Source organism: Microcaecilia unicolor, chromosome 3 (assembly GCF_901765095.1).
Source record: "Microcaecilia unicolor chromosome 3, aMicUni1.1, whole genome shotgun sequence".
Lineage (NCBI taxonomy): Eukaryota > Metazoa > Chordata > Amphibia > Gymnophiona > Siphonopidae > Microcaecilia > Microcaecilia unicolor.
Window position 1 is genome coordinate 225,495,234 of NC_044033.1, and position 25,291 is coordinate 225,520,524.

The 25,291-nt window shown below is 41.5% G+C and overlaps 2 protein-coding genes across 2 annotated transcripts in view; both read right to left on the reverse strand.

Annotated features, from left to right (window-relative positions):
* LOC115466343 (butyrophilin subfamily 1 member A1-like) overlaps nucleotides 1–25,291 on the reverse strand; it is a 494,943-nt gene that overhangs the window by 380,885 nt on the left and 88,767 nt on the right. Inside the window, exons 4-5 of the mRNA XM_030197531.1 lie at nucleotides 498–779; nucleotides 115–243 (exon numbers count right to left, since the gene is read on the reverse strand). Coding sequence (XP_030053391.1) covers nucleotides 115–243; nucleotides 498–779 — 411 coding nt within the window. The remainder of the gene's footprint in view (nucleotides 1–114; nucleotides 244–497; nucleotides 780–25,291) is intronic.
* Nucleotides 1–25,291, reverse strand: part of LOC115466338 (butyrophilin subfamily 1 member A1-like) — a 1,244,786-nt gene that overhangs the window by 108,032 nt on the left and 1,111,463 nt on the right. The window lies entirely within an intron of this gene.

The following is a 25,291-nucleotide window of genomic DNA, read 5'->3' on the forward strand; positions in this document are numbered from 1 at the left end:
CCAGGCACCCTCCCATCCATCTACTCCAATTGTTCGCTCCTCGCTCCTCCTGTAACTCTCCCGAGACACTGCTAGGATATGGGGATGGGGGGACGGATGGGAGGGATACTTTACCTTTCTCGTGTCTTTCTTTCCTCAAGTGGTAAATAACCAATACAACCAGTGAACCACATGGGATTATCACAGACACCAGAAAGATGGAGAGAGAGACCATCCAACGGGAGACCCGCTGGAAAAATATGCCTGAAAAAGAAATGAAACCAGGTGATATGAACTTTAAATAGAATATCACAATCCGTATTTGAGAATTCCTAATCTGAAAATGGAACCATACCAGAGGAATCAAATAAAGAAATGTTCACCTGGGAGAGACGGAAGAGATGGTAATAACCTTCTCTGCATCCGATTCTAGGAGGTGCTGCCAGTTTCATGATATTAGAGCTCAATCATATGAACACTCTATGTTACTGAAGCTTATTTTTTTGACTATGACTGACCTGCTATAGAAATTGATGATTCTCTCTCTTGGTTGATTACAGTGTTTCTAATATGACAGGTAATCTTGTCATACTGATTTGTTCTCATAAGTAGGGAAGTTTTGACGTTGAACAGACCATTCTGCCTTTGGAATTCTGTTTCAGATGCTGGTATCAGACTCTGTCCAACTTCTTGTCTCCAGGTCACTTCAGGCTCTGGATACCATCCTGCAGATTCACAGAGGATACTTATCCCTCTGTCCTGATAGTCCTTCACAGAGATTGAAAGAACACTGCCCAGACCTAAAGGAAAACAACATCTATCTGTCAGAATATTAGAGATTCATTTTGACAGTGAAATATTGAAGTGATGGTGATTTTTCCTTCTGCTGCTGATGGAGAACAGGCCCAGAAATCCTGATCATCAGGAAAAATGTGGCACTATCAGAAGTCCAAAATACCAGACCAGACAGATTTCCCCACTATCATCAGTTACTTTCCCCTATACCAGTAGCACAGCCAGATGGCCAATTTTGAGTGGCCCTGAGTACAAAGTGGGTGGGCACAAAATTTTCTTTCTGCTTTCTATCCCCCCATCCGTCAGTAGACGACCTCCTCCTCCAACAGTCGGAGCTCCTAGCAAGCTCAACAATCAGCTTCACTGACCCTGAGCCATCACTATTACTGCCAGCAAACTGTGCATGCTTAGGTTTTGTACATTTGTGAAAACTGAGTTTGCTCAGTATGCCAGCCATGGCCCAGGGACATTGGCACTGACTGCTAAACCTTCTAGGAGTTTTGTCTGCTACAGGAGGAAATCTTCAGCTGGCAAGGCTTGGGGATCCTTGCCAGTCAGAGAAAAGGTGCATTGCTACTGGGTGGGCTGAAGCAGAGTGGATGGGCCCTTGCCCACCTAGGCCACCTGTTGCGACACCACTGCAACGAAGTATTGAGGACAATTTTACTTGGCTTCATTTTGGAAACAGAAATTAAACTACATGGAATTACGAAGAATAACTCTCAATCCCCTGTGTACAGCCCTGAAATAAGCACTTTTTAAAAATGTATATATACATTTGAGCTGAGTGAATCAAGATGTGAACTATGAAGATTGCAGAATGTAGAAATTGCTTTTTATCTAGGGAGGCTTAAATATTTATATTATGAATAGAGGAATAAGAGGGGAGGCTGTTAGCTCACGAATTAAAAGTTAAAATGGGCCAACAAATATGTTCACATTAAAGATGGTAGAGGTGGTGGTGGTGGTGGTAGGGATATGGTACATTAAAATGAGAACATTAAACAAGCATTTAAGAGGTTTTATGAAACTTTGCATCAGAGTGAAGTGTAGGTGAGAGAATAGTAGATTGCTGATTTTCTGGAGAAGTGTCTGTTACCATCACTCAATGGAGGAGAGTAGACAAAGGTTGGCTAGGATGATTTATGAAGAGGAGATAAGGAAGGCTATCCAAACTAGGAATATGGGCAAAGCTCCAGGCTTCAGTGGCTACACAGTAAAGATCGAAAACAGACAAGCTAGATACGCATATGAAAAAACAATATTTAATGGAAATTTGATGAAAATAAAATTAGAAAGCCCGACACAGGCTGTGTTTCGCCCAACTGGGCTGCATCAGGGGCTACAAACAAACAATTATATCACAATTAAAAACAATAGAGACAATTAAAAACACAATAAATGTTAAAATAAGAATTACTCATAATTTAAAATATGTGACCATAAAATATATATAACCATAATTGAAAACTCAGCAGAAAATACAAAACAAACCAAAAAACAAGACAGGAAGATCCTCTACAACGAGAAAGCACAAAGGGCAAAAGTAGAGGCTGTCAATAGACGAAGCACCACCGGAGATATGAATCAACAGTCTTTATTGGAATATTCAAAATAAGAGACCCGACACGGGCCGTGTTTCGACGCGTACAAGCGTCTACATCAGGGGTCAAACAAATAACTCTATGAATGAAGGATAACAATAAAAAATTATAATGAAGAAAACCAAACAAGTATAAACAAACATAATTGTGTTGTAACACAAAAATGGTTATGAACTGATACATGTAAATCACTCAAAATGTTAAAAATGAAATATCTATCAAAATGTAACATAACTATGATGAATTTTAAACAGTACCAGCACCAATATTGTTATGGAAAAAAGGATATGTCAATGAAATGTATTATTGAATATATTATCAAGAATTTTTGATAAATAAAGTGAAAATATTATGTGTAAAAGAATATATGTATTGATCAAAACACAAAACCCAAAAGAAAAAAAGAATGCAAATAAAAACAAACATTAAAAATTGAAAATAATAAAAGAAACATATTTTATAGCGAAAAAATATGATATGATATGATTAATTGAAGAAAATGAATAAATATGAAAAAAATATTTTTATGAAAAAACTATAAATATATGAATACCAGATGAGTCAGAAATTAATAATTATTAAAAAATGAGGAATGCAAAAAAACAAAACAGAAAGTTGAACATGAGATATGTATACTAATGCATAGAGTATAGTTATTGGATGGAATAAAACAAAAACAAAACGTTATATGACACAAAACTGTCTGTCTGCCTGCTAGCAGGCTAGACAAATTGAAAAACTTGTGGCTACTGCATGAACACATCGCTCAACACGCTAGAGTGTATTAATCTTAAAAGTGTAGTTTCTGCATGAGCGCCTCGCACAATACGCTAAAAAGTATCAATCTGAAGGAATAAATGGATCATATGTATGATAATATAAAAATGTTTTATTGTTAAATGCCTATTGTCGACATGACCAATATTAATATTAAAATATAAAATGGAGAAGAGATATATTTGTGGTTTGGTGAAAAATAATATAGTTCTGAAAAAATGTTAATAAATGAGGAGCCGTCAATTGCAACATATGGGGAAATATGCAAACCCTGCCCTCCACTATATTATGTTGAATGTAAATATTAATGAGACAAAGGTTTATTGGTAAGTTACTGCTCATGTTGTCGAACAGTAAGTGGATGGTGTTAATACGAGTTACTCCATATCAGGTCGGAAAACTACCGTCGCTGCACTTACCTTGAACAGAGCACAGTAACACAGTCCTGATGTAATTAAAAACTGTGGACCGTGTGTGAAAGATCCACCCCTCCTCTGGGGGTTCTCAGGATCCTGTCTCCTCCTTGGAGACTCCAGCTATGGGCAAGGCTTCATGCCCCAGCACCATAACCCACTGTAATCCACAGGGTAAGACTCAGGTAATCAATAGTTCCAAAAGAAAAACCAGCAAGTTTTATTTCCTTGGTGCTCACAGTCCAGCAGTTCAAAACAAAACAAGAACCAAAACTCAGCCCCCACCGTTTTCACTCTTCGGTGGATTCAGCACAGCAGGGTAAAAAGAAACATAAAAGCCCACTGCTTCCAGAACTCAGTCCTCTCTCCTTTAACAGTCCTAAAGCCCAGCGCTTTACACCTCTGGGGAGCGCCTGTAGGCTGCAGTTCAAAAAGGCAAAACCACTGCTACACATCTTTCTCAGGTGCAATGGCAAACAGTTCAAAAAAACATCTCCCTTTCTCTTTGAGTAGTTCATACAGGGAAAAAATAATCCCTCCCCAAAACAACCCACTTTTCACTCTGAGTAGTTCAGCGGCACACAGTCCAAAACAGACTGAACTCTGTGGGGAGCTAAAAGGGTCCCACTCTTTCTGGGTCACACTTGCACTATCACTGACCTGTCTCCCGCATGATCCTTTTGCTTTCCCCTTTTAGCCCAGCTGCCATACCAAGAAGTCACCTGCTTCCTCAGCTTTTTCCCCAATGGCTGAGCCCATGCTGCTATGTCCATTGACTCCTCCTTGCTCTCCACCTTCTCTCTCTCTCCAGCCTCCTGCCACTCCATGGGTTCCTCGTCCCACACTTTTCTCAGCTGTTCCTCCTCCTCCTGATTAACCCCAGGGGACACCTCCCTTGCCTTGTCATGGTTCTCCCCTGGAGGCTGCTGGGGAGGATAGTTTCTATACCAGGGTTTTCCCCGGGGCCGTTGGGTATTGTAGTTTTTCTCCGGCCTTCATTTTTCCGTGGGAAGGAACCCTTTTCTTTTCTCCCTCTGCGGAAGTAGCAAAGGCAAGGCTCTGTTCTGTCTCCCTTTTCTCTGGACCCTCTTCACTTCTTCTTCTTTCACTTCTATTTTATCCACCCCCTTGCCCTCCTCTTCACACGTACCACAAATACTGTAGCAAACCAAAGCTGTAAAAAAATTATAAATATATGTAATAATGAGTAAACAAAGTAACCACAGGCTAATGAAACTCTCGTTATGGTGCTTGAAAGAGACAGTTAACTGAAAAACACGCCAAAAGGTATTTAAAAGGAAATGGCGTCAAATGAAATGAGAAACAAAGTTAATCAATTTTATCGTTTGAGTATAAACGTGCATTTAAAATAACATAGTCTAGGCAGATTCAAGATGGCGACCAAGCAGGACGTGTGATACGGACGCTCCCAAAAATTTTTCTTCCAAAGCTGTTTTCTTAACTATTACCATGCCGAAAAGGAAGGGAAAGCCAAAGGGACTACCCCTCCCAAAGCAAGTACCCTCCTTACCTGGGCAGCAGTCCATATCAACGTTTTTTGGTATCTACCCCGATTTCGGGCGTTTCCATTAACGGGGCAGGGAAGAGCCCCGTTCAGGAGAGCGAGTTTTCACTCAGCCCGTTGGGACCTTTGACCCCGCCGCCTCCACAGCCAGACGGAGCAGCTGTGCCAAATCCTAATAGTGGAACGGACTCGAAGGGGTGGCGTACTCTGTCGGAGAAAGCGACACCCGATAAGTCCTCAGGGTTGGTGGCGGGAGTCCAGCAACAACCAGGAATGATAGCTGGGGAAGCCACGGCGGCTCTGCCTGATACTATCTCACAAGAAGAAATCTCTCTTTGTGCACTGGCGATCCAGCCATTGGTAAAACCTCAAGAGGTGTCGCTGGAATCAATTTGGAAAGCCCTAGAAACTCTTCATAAGGTCTGTACATCTTTCATTTCTGTATCTTTGAATAATTCAACTCAAATAAATTCTCTAAAAGAAAAGATGGAAGGGGTTTTGATGAAACAAACCAGTTTGGAAACACAAATTGTTAAAATAACTGAGCAACAGGCTCAAATCTCTGTGGACCGTATGTTAATGCATCGGAAGATTGAAAATATGGAGAACTTGTCAAGAAATTTGAACCTGCGGTTATTAAACTTTCCAAAATCTCAGTTTGTTGCTCCAAAAGATATGTTTGTAAAATTTTTGAAAGAGATATATAAATACTCGGAACAATCCCTTCCTCCGATACAGAAAATCTATTATTTGGATAAGAAAACCAACCAACAACAAGATGTTCCTATATCACAGGATATTCCGACTGAAACACTTGATTTAACAGATTTTCTGGAACAGTCGAAGGATAATACTGAAACCAGAGCAACCTTAATTGTTTCATTTGTATTCTTACAAGATAAAGAATCTTTGTTGAGACTTTATTTTAAAAATATTCATCCAGAGTTTAAAGGAAGTAAGGTTTCAGTGTTTCCGGACATTGCCCAATGGACTCAGCAGAGACGGAAAAAATTCCTGGACGTGAAGCAAGATTCTTTAAACATTGGAGCTGGTTTTTAATTAAGATTCCCCTGCAAGTGTATTTTGATTTTCAAAGATAAGAAATATGTATTCTTTGAGCCTGAACAGTTACGTACATTCCTTAATACGAAGAGGGACTAGGGTTAAACCCAGATAAATGTTCCATAATTATGGGGTACCTCCTGTTTGTTTCCTTAAAATTGCTAATTTTGTTTTGCCAACTTCCTTTGGTATAGTTAATCCATCCTGAATCCACCTTTATTTGTGGACTATTGTAACCAGTATGGTTAATATTCTTTCTTTATTGTTTCTCTTTTGTGTTTTAAATGTTTTCTTACATACTGGTGTATCTTGTCAAACATTTTGTCTTTGTATATTATTCAAAATGGATAAATAAAAATAAAAAAAAAATAACATAGTCTAATGTGAAGAGAAGGACTTACCAAGCTGACAAGCTTGTTCCACTGACTATTGGAGCAAAAAATCGCAAAGGGGGAAATGATCAATGTGTTGATGACTTTAAAGGGGATATTATGCATATGTATGAGCCCACCATGACTAATGCATTACGTTACTTCCTGTGTAGGGTGGGTTATATCTAACGTCAATCAAAGTGTGTCTAAATTGCAAAGAAATTAACTAAATGGTCACAACAAATAATACGATATACTATATGAATGAATGTATGTAATGAAAAAAATATAAAAATTAAAAATTGAAAATGTGAATGATGTACTACAAAATAAATGGGAGAATACTAAAAAATTAAAATATAAAAAATGATAAAATATATATGTCCAATAAAATATTATATTCAAAATCAGACTAATAATTTCATATAAGACTGAAAATTTAATTTTTCTATGTATTTAGGAAAAAGAACTGAAATAAATATTTATGAACGTATATGTAAAAAAATAATTAAAAATTTAAAAGTATGAAAAATACAATATAAAATGATCGAAAAAAAGAGAAAGATTAATTTTGCAATACTCGCTGTTCAATTCATAAATATAAAAATGATTTAAAAATACTAAATGATTCAACTGCAACAAACACATAATATCATACTGTTGAAGACGCATTGACAATCATTGTGCCAGAGCCGGTGGTTGGGAGGCAGGGCTGGTGGTTGGGAGGTGAGGATAGTGCTGGGCAGACTTATACGGTCTGTGCCAGAGCCGGTGGTTGGGAGGAGGGGCTGGTGGTTGGGAGGCGGGGATAGTGCTGGGCAGACTTATAACAGCGAGTATTGCCCTGAAGAGCACAGGTACAAATCAAAGTAGGGTATTGTGATAAGTAAGAGGGTGTCCTACACTGTGTAGGCCACTAGAGGGCGCTAGGAGAATAGGTGGAAGTCGCTAGGACCGGGGAGAGCCCTGGGAGGTCCACAGGTGTAGGAGGTTATGGGCTGGGTCCTGGGTAGCTAATTAACCACTTTATACCCCCACCTGAGTTGTGAAAGGGAGGGAAGTGAGCTAGCAGCAGAAGAAGAGAGAGCCCCTGGAAGATACTGGCTAACCCTATGGACTTGTGGAGGACTGTGTGTCCAAAGGAGATCAGCAGGCTGAAAATCCTGGGGTAAGAAGTCCCTAAAGCATTAGTGTTTGACTGTGTGTCCTCAGTACTTATAGGAACTGTATGTTTAGTGGAGGGACTGTGTGTCCAAAGAAGAAAAGACTGTGTCCAGAACTGGGTGTTCAAAGAGCGGGGACTGTGTGTCCAGAACTGTGTGTTCAAAGGGGGGACTGTGTGTCCAAAGTACTGAGAGAAGCAGGCTGCAAAGCCTGGGGTTGAGAGTCCCCAAAGTACTGGTGTAGTACTGAGCCCATGTATCTGTGTGGGGAGGCTCAGTGTGAAGATCTATGAAAGCATAAAGTGTTAAGCTAGAAGAAGTGTGCCCAGGGGCTGGAATAAAGAGTTGCCTGAGAAATATGCAGTTGGTGAGACCTGTTTAATTTGCTTAGTAGGAACCAGGTCACCCTGAGCGAGAAGGGGTAGCACACTAATTTGCATATGATCTGCATATTGAGAACCAGGTCACCCTGAGTGAGAAGGGGGTTATCACAGTATACACAAAAAGCAGCAAATATGAGTTATTTTGTTGGGCAGACTGGCTGGACCGTCCAGGTCTTTTTCTGCCGTCATCTACTATGTTATTATTGTTATTAGAGATGTCTATATAAATTCCTTGTAGAAGAAGCATTAATTTTGTAATACTCACTATATAATTCATGTTTGAAAATTAAAAAAACATACATCCAACATATAAATAGAATGAAATAATATCATATTATTGAAAACACATTTGGCAAGCCTTGCAATAAGAGATGTTTATATAAAAATTATAAAAAATGAACCCATTCTATATTTGCATTTAGACCACATGGGCTTATTGTATTCAATTCAAATATTGATCTTTGTTCCTCCCTTATTAGTCGATTGTCAAAATTACCACCTCTCCATGATCTTTTTAAAACTTTAAAGACTAAAAATTTTAAATCTGTACTTGTATGTTTAGCATGTATCCAATGTTGGACTGACGGAGCGCTGGTGGCTTGATGGTTGATATAGCCTCTATGTTCAATAATGCGTGTTTTTATCGCACGTATGGTTTTGCCAACATATAGAAGTGGACAGGGACATATGATGATGTAAATAACTTCACTAGTGTTACAATCTGAAGAATGGGATAGCTTGTATTCTTAAAAATTGAGCGGGTGTTGAAATTGCAGAGTTGTCAAAGCAAGTGGACACACGCTACACCGTCCGCACGGCTTATGTCCCAATGTCAAAGTGGGGTAAAGATCCATTGTGTCTTCAGGAAGAGTCGAGGGTACTAACTTTCTTTAATGTTCCTGTTCCTGGAGTAGGCAACCACAAGATCTTTGTTCTTGAAGCACTCATGGCCTTCTAAAATATGCCAATGCTTTCTGATGGTCCTTTGTATTTGGCTTGCTAGATGAGAGTATTTCAGCGTACATACGATATCAGGTGTTTTTCTTGCTCTCTGTTGTATCAATAATTCTTCTCTCAACTTGTGGCCTGCTTTTGTGTAACCATCCTCTATGTGTCTTTCAGGATACCCTCTTTTTTTATTATTTATCAATTTCAATTTTACAAGCATTTCACTTCTTGAATAAGAAAAACAGTACATATTAAAGTAGTATCCATAAATAATAGAAGCAAAATTGTATAACTTGCATTAGACAACCATAAAGTGGGGGTTAGAGCAGTTACTCAGGAGATGAGATTTATATAAAGAAATAAAAACAAAACATAATCTTAAACAGAAAAGCTTAGCCACATTAAACCAATTATCACAATCTGTCTCTCTGATCTATTACATGAGGCACACTATCCTGTTAGTCTCAACATGTATTAAATTATCTTTTTTGAGTAATAAACTGTTTTAAATGTTCAGGGTTTAAGAAAACATAGTTAACCCCTAAATATTTGATGTTACATTTACATGGGTAATTCAAGTTGAAAGAAGCTCCTAAAGCCAATATTGCAGGTCGAAGTGCCAAAAATTCTTTTCTCCTGGCTTGGGTCTGCTTAGTAACGTCTGGGAAAACCCAGACTTTACCCCATGAAATGGGGTTTGTAAATTCCTCAAAGCAAGTTTCCTAACAGATTCCAAGTCCTGTTGAAAAATGAATGATACCAAAAGAGTTTGGCATTCGGTTATATCTGTTAATGAAGATTTTAATAGTTCTGATACATTGAGATCACATTGCTCCTGTTGAGAATCTCGTTCTTTTTCCTTCACTTTTTTCACTGGAAGATAATATATTTTGTTCAACGGGGGTATATTATCTTTAGAAAATTTCAAATGTTCTATTAGATATCTTTTTTAAATTTCCTGCGGCGGATAAATTGGAGTCTTGGGAAAGTTCAATAAACGGAGATTTAATCTCCTGTTAAAGTTCTCAAAATATTCTAACCTCCCATGTATCAAGGTGTTATCTTGTATCAATTTTGCAGTAGTTTCCTTCAACTTGGCATTTTCATCAGATAAATATTTTATTTTGTCTGCAACATCACTCTTCATAGTAGTAAAAGAAGAAGACAAAGTCTGAACATTAGTTACTAAAGATTCTATCTTACTTGTTGATGCCAAAACAGTCTGGAGTATCCCCCATATTGCCTCAAGCGTTACCGGCGCAGCTTGAGCCTCCAATGGTAGAAGGACCTCAGGAGAGCTTTCAGCAATAGGGCCCAGTTGAGATACCACTTTTCCAGCTTCATGGGTTTCTGGTTCACCTCTAAGGCTGACCTCTGCCGGTTGTGGTTGTGGAGAACGCGTGGGGGGGACAACGAAATGTCCTGTCCCTGGAGCTCAGCTTCTCCTTGCGCTCATTGCTGAGTGGGACCTCCCAAAGCCAAATTGGTTCTCGCGAGACATCCCTCGATCGTTTGTTGGATCGGTGTCGATGTAAGAACCGGCTGGGCTCCCATTCTAACGAAAGCCTTTCTCTTATGAGGCATCGTGGCAAACAAGCAAGTAAAAACTTTTTCTAAACGAAGTAGGGAAATTTGAAAAAGGTTTATCTCCAGCCAAACTTCTCGAGGTCACTCGTGGTTCGATGTTACGGCCATCTTGCTCCACCCCCCCCCCCGCCCCACCCAGGATACCCTCTTGTGCGGAATCTTTTTTTCATAATTGTGGATTGTTTCTCACACTCATCGAATTCTGTGCAAATTCTTTTAAGTCTTAAAAATTGGCTGTAAGGCAGATTACGTTTCAGTGATGAATTATGGAAACTGTTGTATTCTAAAAATGCATTCTTATCTGTACTTTTCCTATAAAGGGTAGTAATAAATCCATATTCTTTCTTCTGTATCATTAAGTCTAAAAAACTGATCTGGAGATCATCCGCATTGTTAATATATGTTACAGCTAGAGACCCCTCCATTGGAATAGTGGTGGGCAGAGCCATAGAGCCTAGGCTGCTAAGAAGCACTGACCAGGCCAGAAAATCTGATGATGGCTTGAAACTGGGTACTTGCTGAAGCAGGGCCTAGCTGACAAGCCTAATCAGGATCTGGTGTAACTTCCAAATACAGTTTTAAAGTTTAGATGAAGGATTAAATGACTTGAATAGCTAAAAGTTAGGTCAAGTAATTGAATTTAAAATGGAGTCCTTTTCATAAGATGGATACTTGTCCCTGCATTTGAAGTTAGAAGAGTTGCTTATTACAGAGGATGTCGCAGATATTGAGAAATTGTAAGAAGGGGGGTTTTGGGCTTCCGATCTAGCTTGTGGTTAGCAACTGTAAGAAAAATAAGATTTGCATAATAAAATATACAGTTTTAATGAGTGAAAAAGTGTATTTAAGAAGTGTTAATCTGGGTGGAGTTTGGAGAATTCCCCAACTTTACCCAGAGTGCAGAACTACGGTCGGTTGTCCTGAAACTCTGATTGATGTGCGGATCTATGTTATTAAGCCAACTAAGGAACTCTTCCAAAATATCTTTGTTGCCTCGCCAGAGGAGAAAAATGTCATCTATATAGCTTTTATAAAAGATGACATTGCCTGAAAATGGATGCACATGCAGATGTTTTTTTTTTCAAAATGTGCGACATCAAGATTCGCTACATCGGGAGCCATGGCCGCTCCCATCGCTGTGCCGCAGATCTGGAGATAAAATTGTCCTAGGAAGCAGAAATAGTTTTTAGTTAGTGCTATTGTTGCCAATGTTATAATGAACCAGTTTGGAATTCGTAGATTAGTAGTTCTTGTTTGTAATGATTTTGTAATTATTTGTATAGCCTCTAGTTGTGGAATGTTTGTATATAGGGAGTCTATATCCAATGTGACTAAAACTGTATGTGATAAGTCACCCTCATAGTCTTCAAATAATTGTATCATGTGGTTTGAATCCCTAACATAAGAATCAATAGATGGTATTAAGGGATGAAGGAAATGATCAACAAATACAGATAGTGGCTCTAGAATCAATCCATTGCCTGACACAATTGGTCTACCTGGGGGATTTGTTAAAGATTTGTGAATTTTTGGTAAAGTATATAATGTAGGAATGGTAGGGTATTTGACTGTGAGGAAATCTTTTTCTTTATTAGTTAAGAAACCTCTAGAATCCGCCAGGGTAATGACTTCTGCTATATCCTTTTCGATAGCAGCTGTAGGATCTGTTTCAAGTTGAATATAATATCTTGGGTCATCTAATTGTTTATTGATCTCTCTTACATAATCTGTTCTATTTTGTATTACTATCCCTCCTCCCTTATCAGCAGGTTTTATTACAATCGCATGATTGGTAGAAAGAGCATGGATGGCTTTGTTTTCCTCACTTGGTAAGTTATAAAATCTTTGCTTTTTCTTTTTCTCTAAAAAGGCAACATCTCGCTGCATACATTGCATGTATGCATGAACAAGTGGATCTTGTTGTCCTGGTGGCATCCATTTTGAATTCTTCTTAACAATTGAAACATCTGTGTTGGGTATATCATTTTTAGAAAAAGATTGAATGATCTGTAATTTACTGGTAAATTTGAACAAGTCAATCTGTGTTTGGAAGGCATTGTACTTAGCCGTTGGTACAAAAGATAGGCCTTTCTTCAAAACCTTGTTCTCTATATCTGAAAGAGGATAATGGGATAAATTATAGACAGGTATGTCTATTGCCAACTGTTCTTGCGTTGGGTCGGGTCTCTTATTTTGAATATTCCAATAAAGACTGTTGATTCATATCTCCAGTGGTGCTTCGTCTATTGACAGATAATGCAAAACACCATGATGATACGATCTAACACATAAATAAAATATCATAAAGATAAATATGAATATGAATATACAATTATAATCCAATAACATAACCTCTAAACACAGACAATATCTATATCATAAATAGAATATGAATAAAATACATGCTACGATGCCAAAAAATATATAAAAATTATTAGTTATACATGATACACATAAAAATGCATTTTATAATATCAAATGATAAAAAATAATAATCGTAAACAATGAATAATATAAACTCTAGAAAGACAGTACGTATATCATAAATAAAATGCATATTATAATGCAAAACAATAAAAAATTGATTATATGTGATACACATAAAATACATATTATAATGTAAATAAGGTATATGCTGCAAAATGGCCGAGATAACTAACTATGCGTGTATTTAAAATAAATAAATCGAATGAACACCTACCTAATGGATATCTGTGTGGCCATATAATTTCTACTTAAAATATAAAAAAGAATAAAAAATAGAAAATAAAGGTGCAAAAAATAAAAAATTATAATAAAAAATTATAAATAATACTGAGTGAAAAATAGATAAACTAAAAATTAAAAAAATGAAAAATAAATAATACTCTTAAGCAAGTTATGGAATTAAATTTTTTTAATAATAAAACAGTATTGAGATTAAAAAATTTATTTTAATAATGTAGAAGAAATTATTTGAACCAGCGATGGAGTTGAAATAATTAAATAAATGATTAAACATTATTGAATAAATCAAACCATAAATTTTAAAATTTTGTGATAATTTTTTTTTTATTTTTTGCACCTTTATTTTCTATTTTCTATTTTTCATTCTTTTTCAGAATGACATTTTGCAGAGTGGCTGCATGCAAGAGTCCATGGGAATAATGGTCCTGCCAAAGCCAGGAAAACAAATCACAGTGCAATGCCAAGCTTTGTACAAGGTTATTGTCAGATAGGTTATTGAAGGGCTAATCTATGTAGATCAGTCGGGATTTTTTCCCCAAAGGCAGGTGGGTGACAACATTTGTAAAATACTGAACCTGATCTGGAAGGCTTTGAGAGATGGCTAACCATCCATGCTGTTGGCAGTTGATGCTAAGAAAGTGTTTGATAGAGTGGGATGGGGGTTCAGTTTTGAGTCCTCCAGAGAGTGCAAAATGGGTAGATTTTTAGAGGGCATATGGGCCCTTTATCTGAAACCGAAGGCACAGATTAGGATTCATGGTGGGTAGGGAGGAGCCAAGATGGCGGTCTGACCGTTTGGTTGTCTCTCGAGTCGTCTGCTGTTTGTTTGCAAGTTGTTCTTCAATGCCTCATACGAAAAGAAAGGGATCGGTGAAAGGCCAACTGCCGCTGGCCAGAACATCATCCCCGATTCAGCAGCCGATTGATAGATATATAACGTCAAGTTCACAAATTGGTGAGGTTGAGCCATTGTTGAGAGCCGAAGGAGGAGCTTCGACTTTTCAGGCACTTGAAACATCTTTATCGCCTCCTGAACTTAATCCTCCTCCATGTCTTGCTCAAGCTGGGAGAAATGCAGGGGCCCTGAATGACTCAGAAGTCGAAGAAATCAGGACTCCATCCGGCAGTACACAAACTCAGCCAGCAGGGAGAGAGAACAAGGGGTTACTTACTCCCATGGAGATTAACCTTGAAGTTATTTGGAAGTCTTTACACAAAATGACTGAAATAGTAACAAAAATAGCCCAAGCTACATCAGCAATTGTGAGTAAAGTTGATTTTTTAACTCAATCTTTGGAGAATACTAAACAAGAATCTAAGAATCAGATTACTCAAATTCAACAAGATATAAAAGAAATTAAAACTACTGAGGAAGCACTGATAAAAGATAAAATTATCATTAACAGGAAAATTGAACAAATAGAAAACTTCAATAGACGGTTGAACTTAAGAATTCTCAATTTCCCTGTGGTGGAAGGTATAAGCCAGATGGAACTACTTAGAAAATACCTAATAGAAGTATTAGCTTATCCAAACTCAGCTTCTCCTCCGGTGAATAAAATATATTATCTGCCAGTGTGGCCATTAATTGGAACAGAACTCTCAAAAACGGAAAATATACCAATTGAACCATTGCTAGAAGATTCTCTTTCTGACATTACTCAGCGAAGAACTTTAATTGTGTCTTTAGTATTCGAGCAAGATGTTAATTTGATTATGAAACTATACTTCAAAAATTCCTTAAAAACTTTTGTGGCCAACGGATTTGGCTCTTCCATGATGTCATGAAATTAACACAGGACAGAAGAAAGAGATTCTTGGCTTTGAGAGAAGAAACAAAAAAACTGGGGGCAACATTTTCATTAGTATATCCATGTAAATGTTTGATAAAATTTATTGGGACAAAATGTGTCTTTTTTGAACTGGACCAGCTTCAAGTTTTCCTAGATAATAAAAAGATTCCGGATAATTTAGAGGTTAGAGAATAAGATTCCTGATTAAGATTAGAAGAATGTGAATTGGCCAGGTCATTTTCTTTGATTTATGTATTAATATAATATCTCTTCGCTTATAAAGCTTTCCTCCCTCTTTGATTTTCCTTTTTTTTTTGTGGTCTAAGAAAGCGATTGATTGTAGATATAACATATTCCTTGGGTTTTTTTTCTCTTTTGAATTGTATTAAATTATAATCATCTCTGTTTTACTGTTTGCAAGTGACCCTTGTAAAATGAAATATTATAAATAAATAAATATAATTTTTAAAAAAGGATTCATGGTGGGCCATATAGAAAGCTGTAGGTTTGGCAGATGGACAAGGCAGGGTTGTCTACTCTCACCCTTGTTTTTCTCATTGGCCACTGAGCCATTAACATCTTATGTGAAAGCTAATGGGGACATTCAGGAATTTCAGGAGACAGGCTGCATCTTTAAGAGTAAACATTTTGCAGATGACATCATCTTTATCATTAGCAATCCATGGTGAACATTGCTTGCTTTTATGATGAGATCAAGAGATATACAGAATATGGGGATTAGCAATCCATGGTGAACACTGCTTGTTTTTATGATGAGATCAAGAGATATACAGAATATGGGGATAAATTGGAAGCATTGAAGGCGGTCATGGATGAAGAGTATGTATGGGATTTGAAAAAGTTGTTTCCTTTTAAATAGGTGCAGTCCCCTATCAAATATCTGAGTTTGTATGTAACCAAGGATTGCAGGCAGGGAAAATAGCTCATCATGAAGATTATCGGTCATGACATTGATAGATGGGATTGAGTGAGCCTCCAAGAATCTTGAACTTGTTTATTACTCTACCAGTCAAGCTGCCAGATAAATTCTTTACGAAATAGCAAGAACAGATTTTTTATTTCATTTGGAACAGGAGACCACCAAGAGTGGCAAGGGAAGTGTTATATCTGGGGAAATAAACAAAGAGGAGTGTTTAGAAAATATTGTATAGGAGACCAGCTGAGAGTGTTCTTTGATTTGGGGGTGGGGGCTAGACTAGCAAAATAATGAGTAGAGCTGGAAAAAGATGAGTTTGGAGGAATACCTATTAGGGATGTAATTTCATTAGATCACATTAGAAGCACGGTAAAGGGAGTGGAAAATCCTTTACTGACACAACTCTGCTGGTATGGAAAAAGATAAATAAGGATCTGTTAAAGGGAAAAGAGTAACTAGATTAGCCCCACTTTATGGTAATGATTACTTCCCAAAAGATATTGCACCGCATTTCGGCACAGTTGTGCCTGCTTCAGGAGTCTACAGTAAAAAAAGATTTGATAAACATGTGTAGTAAAATACAGAATCATGTATAAAACATGTATAAAACATGTAAACCAAATATGTTAAAAGGTGTACTAAATCAAAAAATAAAACATGTACATTATATATATATATATAATGTACAACAATATAAAGTCAAATTTAGATTTAAAAACAAATGCAGTGCTGTGTCAAGTGATTAGAGTCATTTGTATCACTGTCAGACTAGAACTTTAAATTAAATTTTATTTGATTATCCCATCGTCTGTTAAGCCTTCTTCCATTTCTCGCTCTTTGATGTTTTATTCCTGTCTTGTGGGATTTTTTTGTGTTCAGTTACCTTGTGATTAATGATCACTTTTCACCAGGGCAGACATATGGAGTTTTTAAGAGATGGTGTGTGCTGCCCTCTGAATTTAGGAGCTTCAGTTGATGGAGACCAGGGTCCATGGGAAGATGGACAGGATATCCCGGAGAAGGGGACTGGGAAATTTTAAGAGCACTCAGTCAGGTTATGACTTAGAGAAGAGTGGGTCAAGGCTAGAACTGTAGATTGGAACCTCTGTGGGCATCCTTGATCCCTCTAAGGTAACTCCCCTTATTTCCCATTGAAGAATGACTTGTTCTATAGGGTGGCCAAGGGGACCCTGGAAGGGGAGAAGGTAGAACAGCTGTTAGTTTCACACCTTTATCACAGACAGTTCATGCAACTAGCACACAGCCATCTATTGGGAGGTCACTTGGGGGAGGAGAAAGCCCATGAACGTATCCTATCCTAGTTCTGGCCCAGTATTCATAAACAAGTAGCACTTTTCTGCCAAGCCTCCCATCCCACCAGTTGAATCAAATACAGCATGACATAAGTCTATTGACAACAAGCAGACTGCTTAATATGAGAAATAGACAAGTAGTTCACTCAAGTCTTACTCTTAATTTGATAACAGGGGGAGAAAAAGTCTCATAAAGTCATAGGGACTGATGTGTGATTTTCTCAATCAATCCAACATATGGGTGACGCCCTCCTGCGACTCATATAATCATTGACAACCCCCCCCCCCCCTCCTTCCAAATGTCAATCTTGATTTTTTTTTTTTGGGGGGGGGTTGTTGTTTCTATTTTTCTTTTACAGTAACTCTTCAATGTATAGTCTCTCTTGAGATAGCAGATGAAAGGCAATAGGCGCTAAACATAAAAGTGGAATCACTTATCTGCATACTCTATCAACTCGTTGGACCCCGACAGGCACCCATTTCTCAAATGCTTTCTCAAGGGAGTTGAGCTAGTGCAGACATGATTCTGATCCACTGTCTGTATGCGCCGCCTTGGGGCGGGTGGGCTAGAACACGGCGGCACATACGGACAGTGGATTAGACAGTGGGCACAATGTATGTCTTCAGTCATGAAGCAAGTGTGTGTCTTGCAAAAAGCAAAGACCTTGTGGACATCAATATATCATTGACAGACAGACGGTCTGGTAGAATGCTTTAAGAAGACTCTCAAGCAAAAGCTGAGAAAATCTGTGGCTGAAGACAGGAAGACCTGGGATACCCTGCACCCCTATATTCTGTTTGTTATCTGGGAGATGCTCCAGAGTTTAAAAAAAACAATAGGGCAGATGAGCCGCAAGATCCAATATGGTAAAAGCAAAGAAGCAGATCTGAAGAAAATTTTATATTTAAAAGGATTTCATTTACTGAGGGGCCCTTTTACAAAGTGACAGTAAGCCCACTGCGGGCTTACCATGTGCCAATCTGGAGCTACCACTGGCCCAATGGCATTTCCTGCACTAGTAGAAATATTTGAAAAATATTTCCGGAGGGGGTTATCTGGTGGTAATTAGGCAGTGAGGAAGGTGTACTGGAACTCATTCACACAATAGCAAGAAAAGCATACTGGAACTCACTCACACAACAGTAAGGAAGGCATGGGCTAGTACTCGCTCACACAATAGCAAGAACAGCGTACTAGAACTCACTCACACAACAGTGAGGAAGGTAGGAAAGGTCTCACTCACACAATTGCAAGGAAAGTGTGAAGGGCCGGAGCTAGGAAAACCAAGACACCATGGCAGACATATGGAGCAACAACAAAGAGAGTCCAAAATCTCCCGCAAAAAGACAAAACCACAACAAAAATGAGCGGAAGCTATCCAGAAGGACCAGACTGAATTTATTACTTTGGTTTCCAACATCTGTGGCTTCAGTCTGGTCCTTCTGGATAGCTTCCGCTCATTTTTGTTGTAGACATATGGAGCAAACACAAGCCTTAAACACAGCCAAAAGCTAATGGCGTAGAGGCCCTGATGCAGAGCCCCAGTCGAGGTAAAGTACTTCCTGGAATCCCACATCTTCTTGCCACGCCCACCTCCACAGTACATGCTGGACGTCGCACAATCAAAACAAGGAGAGTGGAGCAACTGGGACCATGATCCAGGAATCATGGTATATCCATGACAAGGAGCATTCATAAACAGATTTAAAACAAATATTCTTAAAAGAAGGACAACCAATTTGTAATGTCTGGGAAAAGCAGTTAGTGCGTCCTGATGAAAGGATCAAAAGCAACTCTAAGCCCTTCTGACCAAATAATGAGTTATATACAAAACAAGCTAATTTAAAGCTAATAATGCTATCAAATCTCCCTTTGGCAAAAATCAGTCTGACAGCAGTAGTCTGTAATAAACTGTAACCTCTTTTGCAATTTAGATGAGTCGTTTTGATATAACCCACTGCAATAATCCAGCTACGGCAATAGAATTGCCTGCACTACTACTACTACTACTTAACATTTCTAGAGCGCTACTAGGGTTACGCAGCGCTGTACAAATTAACGAATAAGGACGGTCCCTGCTCAGAAGAGCTTACAATCTAAAGGACGAAATGTCAAGTTGGGGTATATGAGATTTCCTGAGAAGAGATGTAGTGATTAGGTGCCGAAGGCGACATTGAAGAGGTGGGCTTTGAGCAATGATTTGAAGATGGGTAGGGAGGGGGCCTGGCGTATGGGCTCGGGGAGTTTGTTCCAAGCATGGGGAGAGGCGAGGCAGAAGGGGCGGAGCCTAGAGTTGGCGGTGGTGGAGAAGGGTACTGAAAGGAGGGATTTGTCTTGAGAGCGGAGGTTACGGGTAGGGACGTAAGGGGAGATGAGGGTAGAGAGGTAAGGAGGGGCTGCAGATCGAGTGCATTTGTAGGTGAGTAGGAGAAGCTTGAACTGTATTCGGTATCTGATCGGAAGCCAGTGAAGTGACTTGAGGAGAGGGGTGATATGAGTATATCGGTTAAGGCGGAAGATAAGACGTGCGGCAGAGTTCTGAATGGACTGAAGGGGGGATAGATGGCTAAGTGGGAGGCCGGTGAGGAGTAGGTTGCAGTAGTCAAGGCGAGAGGTAATGAGAGAGTGGATGAGAGTTCGGGTGTGTGCTCGGAGAGGAAGGGGCGAATTTTGCTAATGTTATAGAGGAAGAAGCGACAGGTCTTGGCTATCTGCTGGATATGCGCAGAGAAGGAGAGGGAGGAGTCGAAGATGACACCGAGGTTGCGGGCAGATGAGACGGGGACGATGAGGGTGTTATCAACTGAGATAGAGAGTGAAGGGAGAGGAGAAGTGGGTTTGGGTGGGAAAACAATAAGTTCAGTCTTGGCCATGTTCAGTTTCAGGTGGCGGTTGGACATCCAGGCAGCAATGTCAGATAAGCAGGCCGATACCTTGGCCTGGGTTTCCGCAGTGATTTCTGGTGTGGAGAGATAAAGCTGGGTGTTGTCAGCATAAAGATGATAGTGGAAACCATGAGAAGAGATCAGGGAGCCTAAGGAAGAGGTGTAGATTGAAAAAAGAAGGGGCCCAAGGACAGATCCCTGAGGAACTCCAACAGAGAGCGGGATAGGGGAGAAGGACAAACCATGAGAGTGTACTCTGAAGGTACGATGGGAGAGATAAGAGGAGAACCAGGAGAGGACAGAGCCCTGGAACCCAAAGGAGGACAGTGTGTCAAGAAGTCGGTTGTGATTGACAGTGTCAAAAGCGGCGGATAGGTCGAGGAGGATAAGGATGGAGTAGTGACCTTTGGATTTATCGAGGAACAGGTCATTGCAGACCTTAGATAGTGCCGTTTCTGTCGAGTGTAGGGGGCGAAAGCCGGATTGAAGCGGATCGAGGATGGCATGAGTGGAGAGAAAATCAATGCAGCGGCTGTGGATGGCGCGTTCAAGTATCTTGGAGAGGAAGGGTAGGAGGGAAATGGGGCGGTAGTTGGAGGGACAGGTAGGGTCAAGTGATGGTTTTTTGAGGAGTGGTGTGACCACAGCATGCTTGAAGGTGTCCGGGACAGTTGCAGTGGAGAGAGAGAGGTTGAGGATATGACAGATGGTGGGGGTGATAATAGGAGTGATGGTGATAAGTAGGTTGGTGGGGATGGGGTCTGAGGAACAGGTGGTGGATTTCGAGATGGAGAGGAGATGGGCGGTTTCCTCTTCGGTGATAGCAGGAAAAGAGGAGAAGGAGGCCTGGGTAGGTTGGTTGAGAGAGTGGGTTATAGGATGAAGAGGAGGAGGAGAAGGTTTGGTGGTGAATTCGAGGTTGATCTTCTGGACCTTGTCACGGAAGTAGTCGGCCAGAGATTGAGGAGAGAGTGAGGGGGGGTGGGAGCGGAGGGCACTTTGAGGAGGGAGTTGAGGGTGGCGAAGAGACGACGTGGGTTAGAGCTGAGGGAATTAGTCAGTTGGGTGTAATAGTCCTGTTTAGCGAGGAATAGGGAGGATTGGAAGGAAGATAGCATGAATTTGAAGTGAATGAAGTCAGTATGGGCGCGAGATTTCCTCCAGAGGCATTCAGCCGAGCGGGCGCAGGAGCGAAGGTAACGGGTGCAAGGGGTCAGCCAGGGCTGGGGATTGGTACGCCTTGTGGGACGGGAGATGGACGGTGCAAGGGTGTCTAGGGCAGAGGAGAGAGTGGCATTGTAAGTGGAGACAGCTATGTCGACAGATTTGGAGGACATGATGGAAGGGAGGAGATCAGAGATACTAGAGGATAAGGTGGGGGGGTCAACAGCCTGGAGATTTCTGGACGTAGTAGTTAGTGTTGGGCGAGATTGAGGGGGAGGGTGCTGAAGTGTGAATGTGATTAGGTGATGGTCAGAGATAGGAAGAGCTGAAACGGAGAAATTGGAGGGTGAGCAAGTAGAAGAGAGGACAAGATCAAGACAGTGGCCAGATTTGTGAGTAGGGGTGGTGGGGCTCAATTGGAGGTTGAAGGAGGAGGTAAGAGTGAGGAACTGAGAAACATACGAGTCTGATGGGTTATCAGTGTGAATGTTGAAGTCACCAAGAATGAGGGATGGGGATGAGGGCTCAAGAAAAACGGAGAGCCAGGTATCGAAATCGGTAAGGAAGGAAGGGAGGGATTTATCAGGGGGGCGGTAGATGACTGCAACTCTGAGTGGCAGTGGGTGGAATAGACGGATGGAGTGAACTTCAAAGGATGAGAAGCAGTGAGACTGAGGTAGGTGGAGAGGTTGAAAACTGCAGGAGGGCGAATGTAGTAGCCCGACGCCGCCACCGCGGCCAGTTGGGCGGGGCGAATGGGAGAAGAGATAACCTCCGTGGCATAGGGCTGCGATTAAGGCAGAGTCGTCAGGGGTGAGCCAGGTTTCAGTTAGGGCAAGCAGTTGAAGGGAATGGGAGATGAAGAGATCATGCGTGAAGGGAAGTTTGTTGCAGATCGAGTGGGCGTTCCACAAGGTGCACGAGAAGGGGAGGGAGGAGGGGGGGAGGAGGGGAATAGAGATGAGATTGGAGATATCGCGGGGACGTTTGCATAGATGAGATGAGGACGAGGACAGGTGTGGGGGACCTGGGTTGGGATTGATGTCACCCGCGGATAGCAGGAGAAGGAGCAAGAGAGTGCGGAGAAGGGTGGGTGAGGAAGGGCAACGAAGGCGACGAAGACGGGATGCACTGAGGAGGAAAGGGGAAGGGTTCATGGTAGGAAGGAGGTATTGAAGGTTGAGAGCTAGGAAGGAGGAGGACGACAGTAGGGATGGTGAGGTGGTGGGGTACAGGGGTAGGTAGGGTATTGCAGTAGTGAGCGGGACGGAGGACAGGGATGGGTAGTGAGATCGTGTGGTATACAGCGGTGGGAGGGGGAAAAGATTAGGGAGGGACAGGGCAAGGAATAGGATGTGAATGGGGCCATGAGTAGTGACTGAGGTGTTCACAGGGCAGGTGGGTGGGCTGGGAGACAGGCAGGTGAGGGTGAGCAGTTGGGCAGGGGAGTGATGAGTTGGTAGGAAGATGGGCTGGGATGCAGGCAGGTTTCAGGGTGGGTGATAGTCAGTCAGTCAGGTGATTGGCTAGTAGGCAGGTTGAGTGGCAGGAGCAGGTGAGTGCAGTGGAGAGCACAGTTGGGTGAGAGCACAGTAGCAGTACTGGAACAAGCTGGAATGGTTTGAAGCAGGAGCTGGCGGACTAGAACAAGCTGAAGCAAACAGACTGGAACAGGCTGGAACAAGCTGAAGCGGACGGACTGGAACAGGCTGAGTCAGGCAGTCTGGAGCAAGCTGGCTGGAGCAGAAGGCCTGGAGTAAGCAGGGAGAAGGTGGATCAGGCGGACTGGAACAAGCTGGAGCAGAATGACTGGAGCAAGCAGGGAGAAGCTGGATCAAGCGGACTGGAACCGGTTGGAGCAGATGGACTGGAGCAAGCAGGGAGAGCAGGATCGGGTGGACTGGAACAAGCTGGATCAGGCGGACTGGAACAAGCAGGACGAAGCTGGAACAGGCGGACTGGAGCATGCAGGACGACGCTGGGACAGGCGGACTGGAGCAAGCAGGGTGGACTGGAGCAAGCAGGGAGAGCAGCAGTGGCGTAGCCAGACAGCCAGTTTTGGGTGGGCCTGAGCCCAAAGTGGGTGGGCACAAAATTTTCTCTGCTCCGCCCTACCTCCACCTCAAAATATAAATACTTTAGCTAATGAGGATCCTCAAGCTCAGTCAGCTGAAGACTTTCTCTGAAGGTGGCCAGAACTCTCTTTTACCAAGCTTGGCAGGCAGCAGCAATGACCCTAAGCCACTGATGCCAGCACCCCACACATGCTTAGCTGTCGATGGCTCAAGGATGCTGTTGCCAGAGCTTGGTAGAAGGGAGTTCTGGCCGCCTTTGGAGGAGGTCCTTAGCTGGGGATGCCTGGGAATCCTCACCAGCTATACAGCAAGGGTTAGGACTGTTGTAAGACCTACTTGGCCCAGGTCAGAAAATAAAGGAGGGCTCCCCTCCCCGATTCCCTCTCCTCTTTGCCTCCCTTCCAATTTTCCACCTGCCATTACTATCACACCAACATAACCTCACCAAACACAGAACAAGGGATCACAAATTAGAAATAAAAATATTTAGACAAAAATTGAAAAGGAACCCCAAGAAGTTAAACATAGCATTACTGCAACACTGGAGACACAAAACATGCATTTCCTTTTCTACAGAACACAATACAAAGACATTTCCTATGCACATTTCCAAAAGCTAACATATTCCATTTAAAACATTTGAAATAAAATGCTTTGTTTCTACCTTTGTTGTCTGGACATTTTATTTTTCCATCTTGCTGGTTCCAATTTCTCTTTTCTGCTTTCCTCTCTGCCGTCTGCTAATTCTTCTTCAAGCGGCTGTAGTCCATTTGTCTTTTCTCCTCTCTCCTGTCTGTTCCCTCAATATTCCTGCCTCTGACATGTTGGTCATTCCTTTGTAGCTCTTTTCTGCCTCTCTCTCACCATTCTTTGTCTCCTTTTTACTTTTCAACTACCTATCAAATTTCCATCTTCTTCTTTCACCCACTAGCTCTCCCATTCCCCATCTTACTCCTCCCCATCCCTACTTTCTCTTTTATCTTTAATCTACTCCCCATTACCATATTTCTACCCTCTGTAATCACTATCTCTCATTCATTTCCTTGCCACCCCCTCCTCCCCCTCTTGCCCTCTCCCACAGGGTTCCACCATTCCCATCATCTTCTCCCTCCACCCTTCTAACCAGCATCTGATCCCCTCCCCACCCCACCATGGTAGCCTTATATTTTCCTGCCCCTTCTCTCTTCATTCCTGTTAAATAGTAATAGTAGTAGTCCTCTGCCCCATGGCCCAGCATTTCCCCCCTCACCACCTACTGTGTACCTCTCATCCACCCCCATGTCTATCTCCCCCTCTCATTCCCACTGTCTAACGTCTCTCTCCCCTTCCCATATAGCATATCTACCTTCCTCCCCTCTACCAGCATGTCTAACATTTCTCCCGTCCCTCCACCCCTATGCCCACCATTTTGCCCTCCTCTCCACCCCTATGTTTAACATTTCTCCCCCTCTCACCACCTATCCCCTCTCTATGCAGCATGTCTACCTCTCCTCCACCTCATATGCAGCCAAGACTTCTCCCTTCCTGACCCCTCCACCCCTTTACTGGATCTCTCCCTTCTTCCCCATGCAGCTTCTCCCCCACCCACCATGCCTCATCATTCCATCTTCCCTCCTCCCTGTGCAGCATCTTTCCTTCCATCTTCTCCCCCCCCCCCCCCCCCGTGCAGCTGCTGTCCCCGTCTTCCCTCCCCATTCCAACATCTTTTCCCCATCATCCCTTGCCCCGTTGCGTGCCACGACTTTCACCCCCATCTTCCCTCACCCTCGCAGGCCCGCCCAGCAGCGAT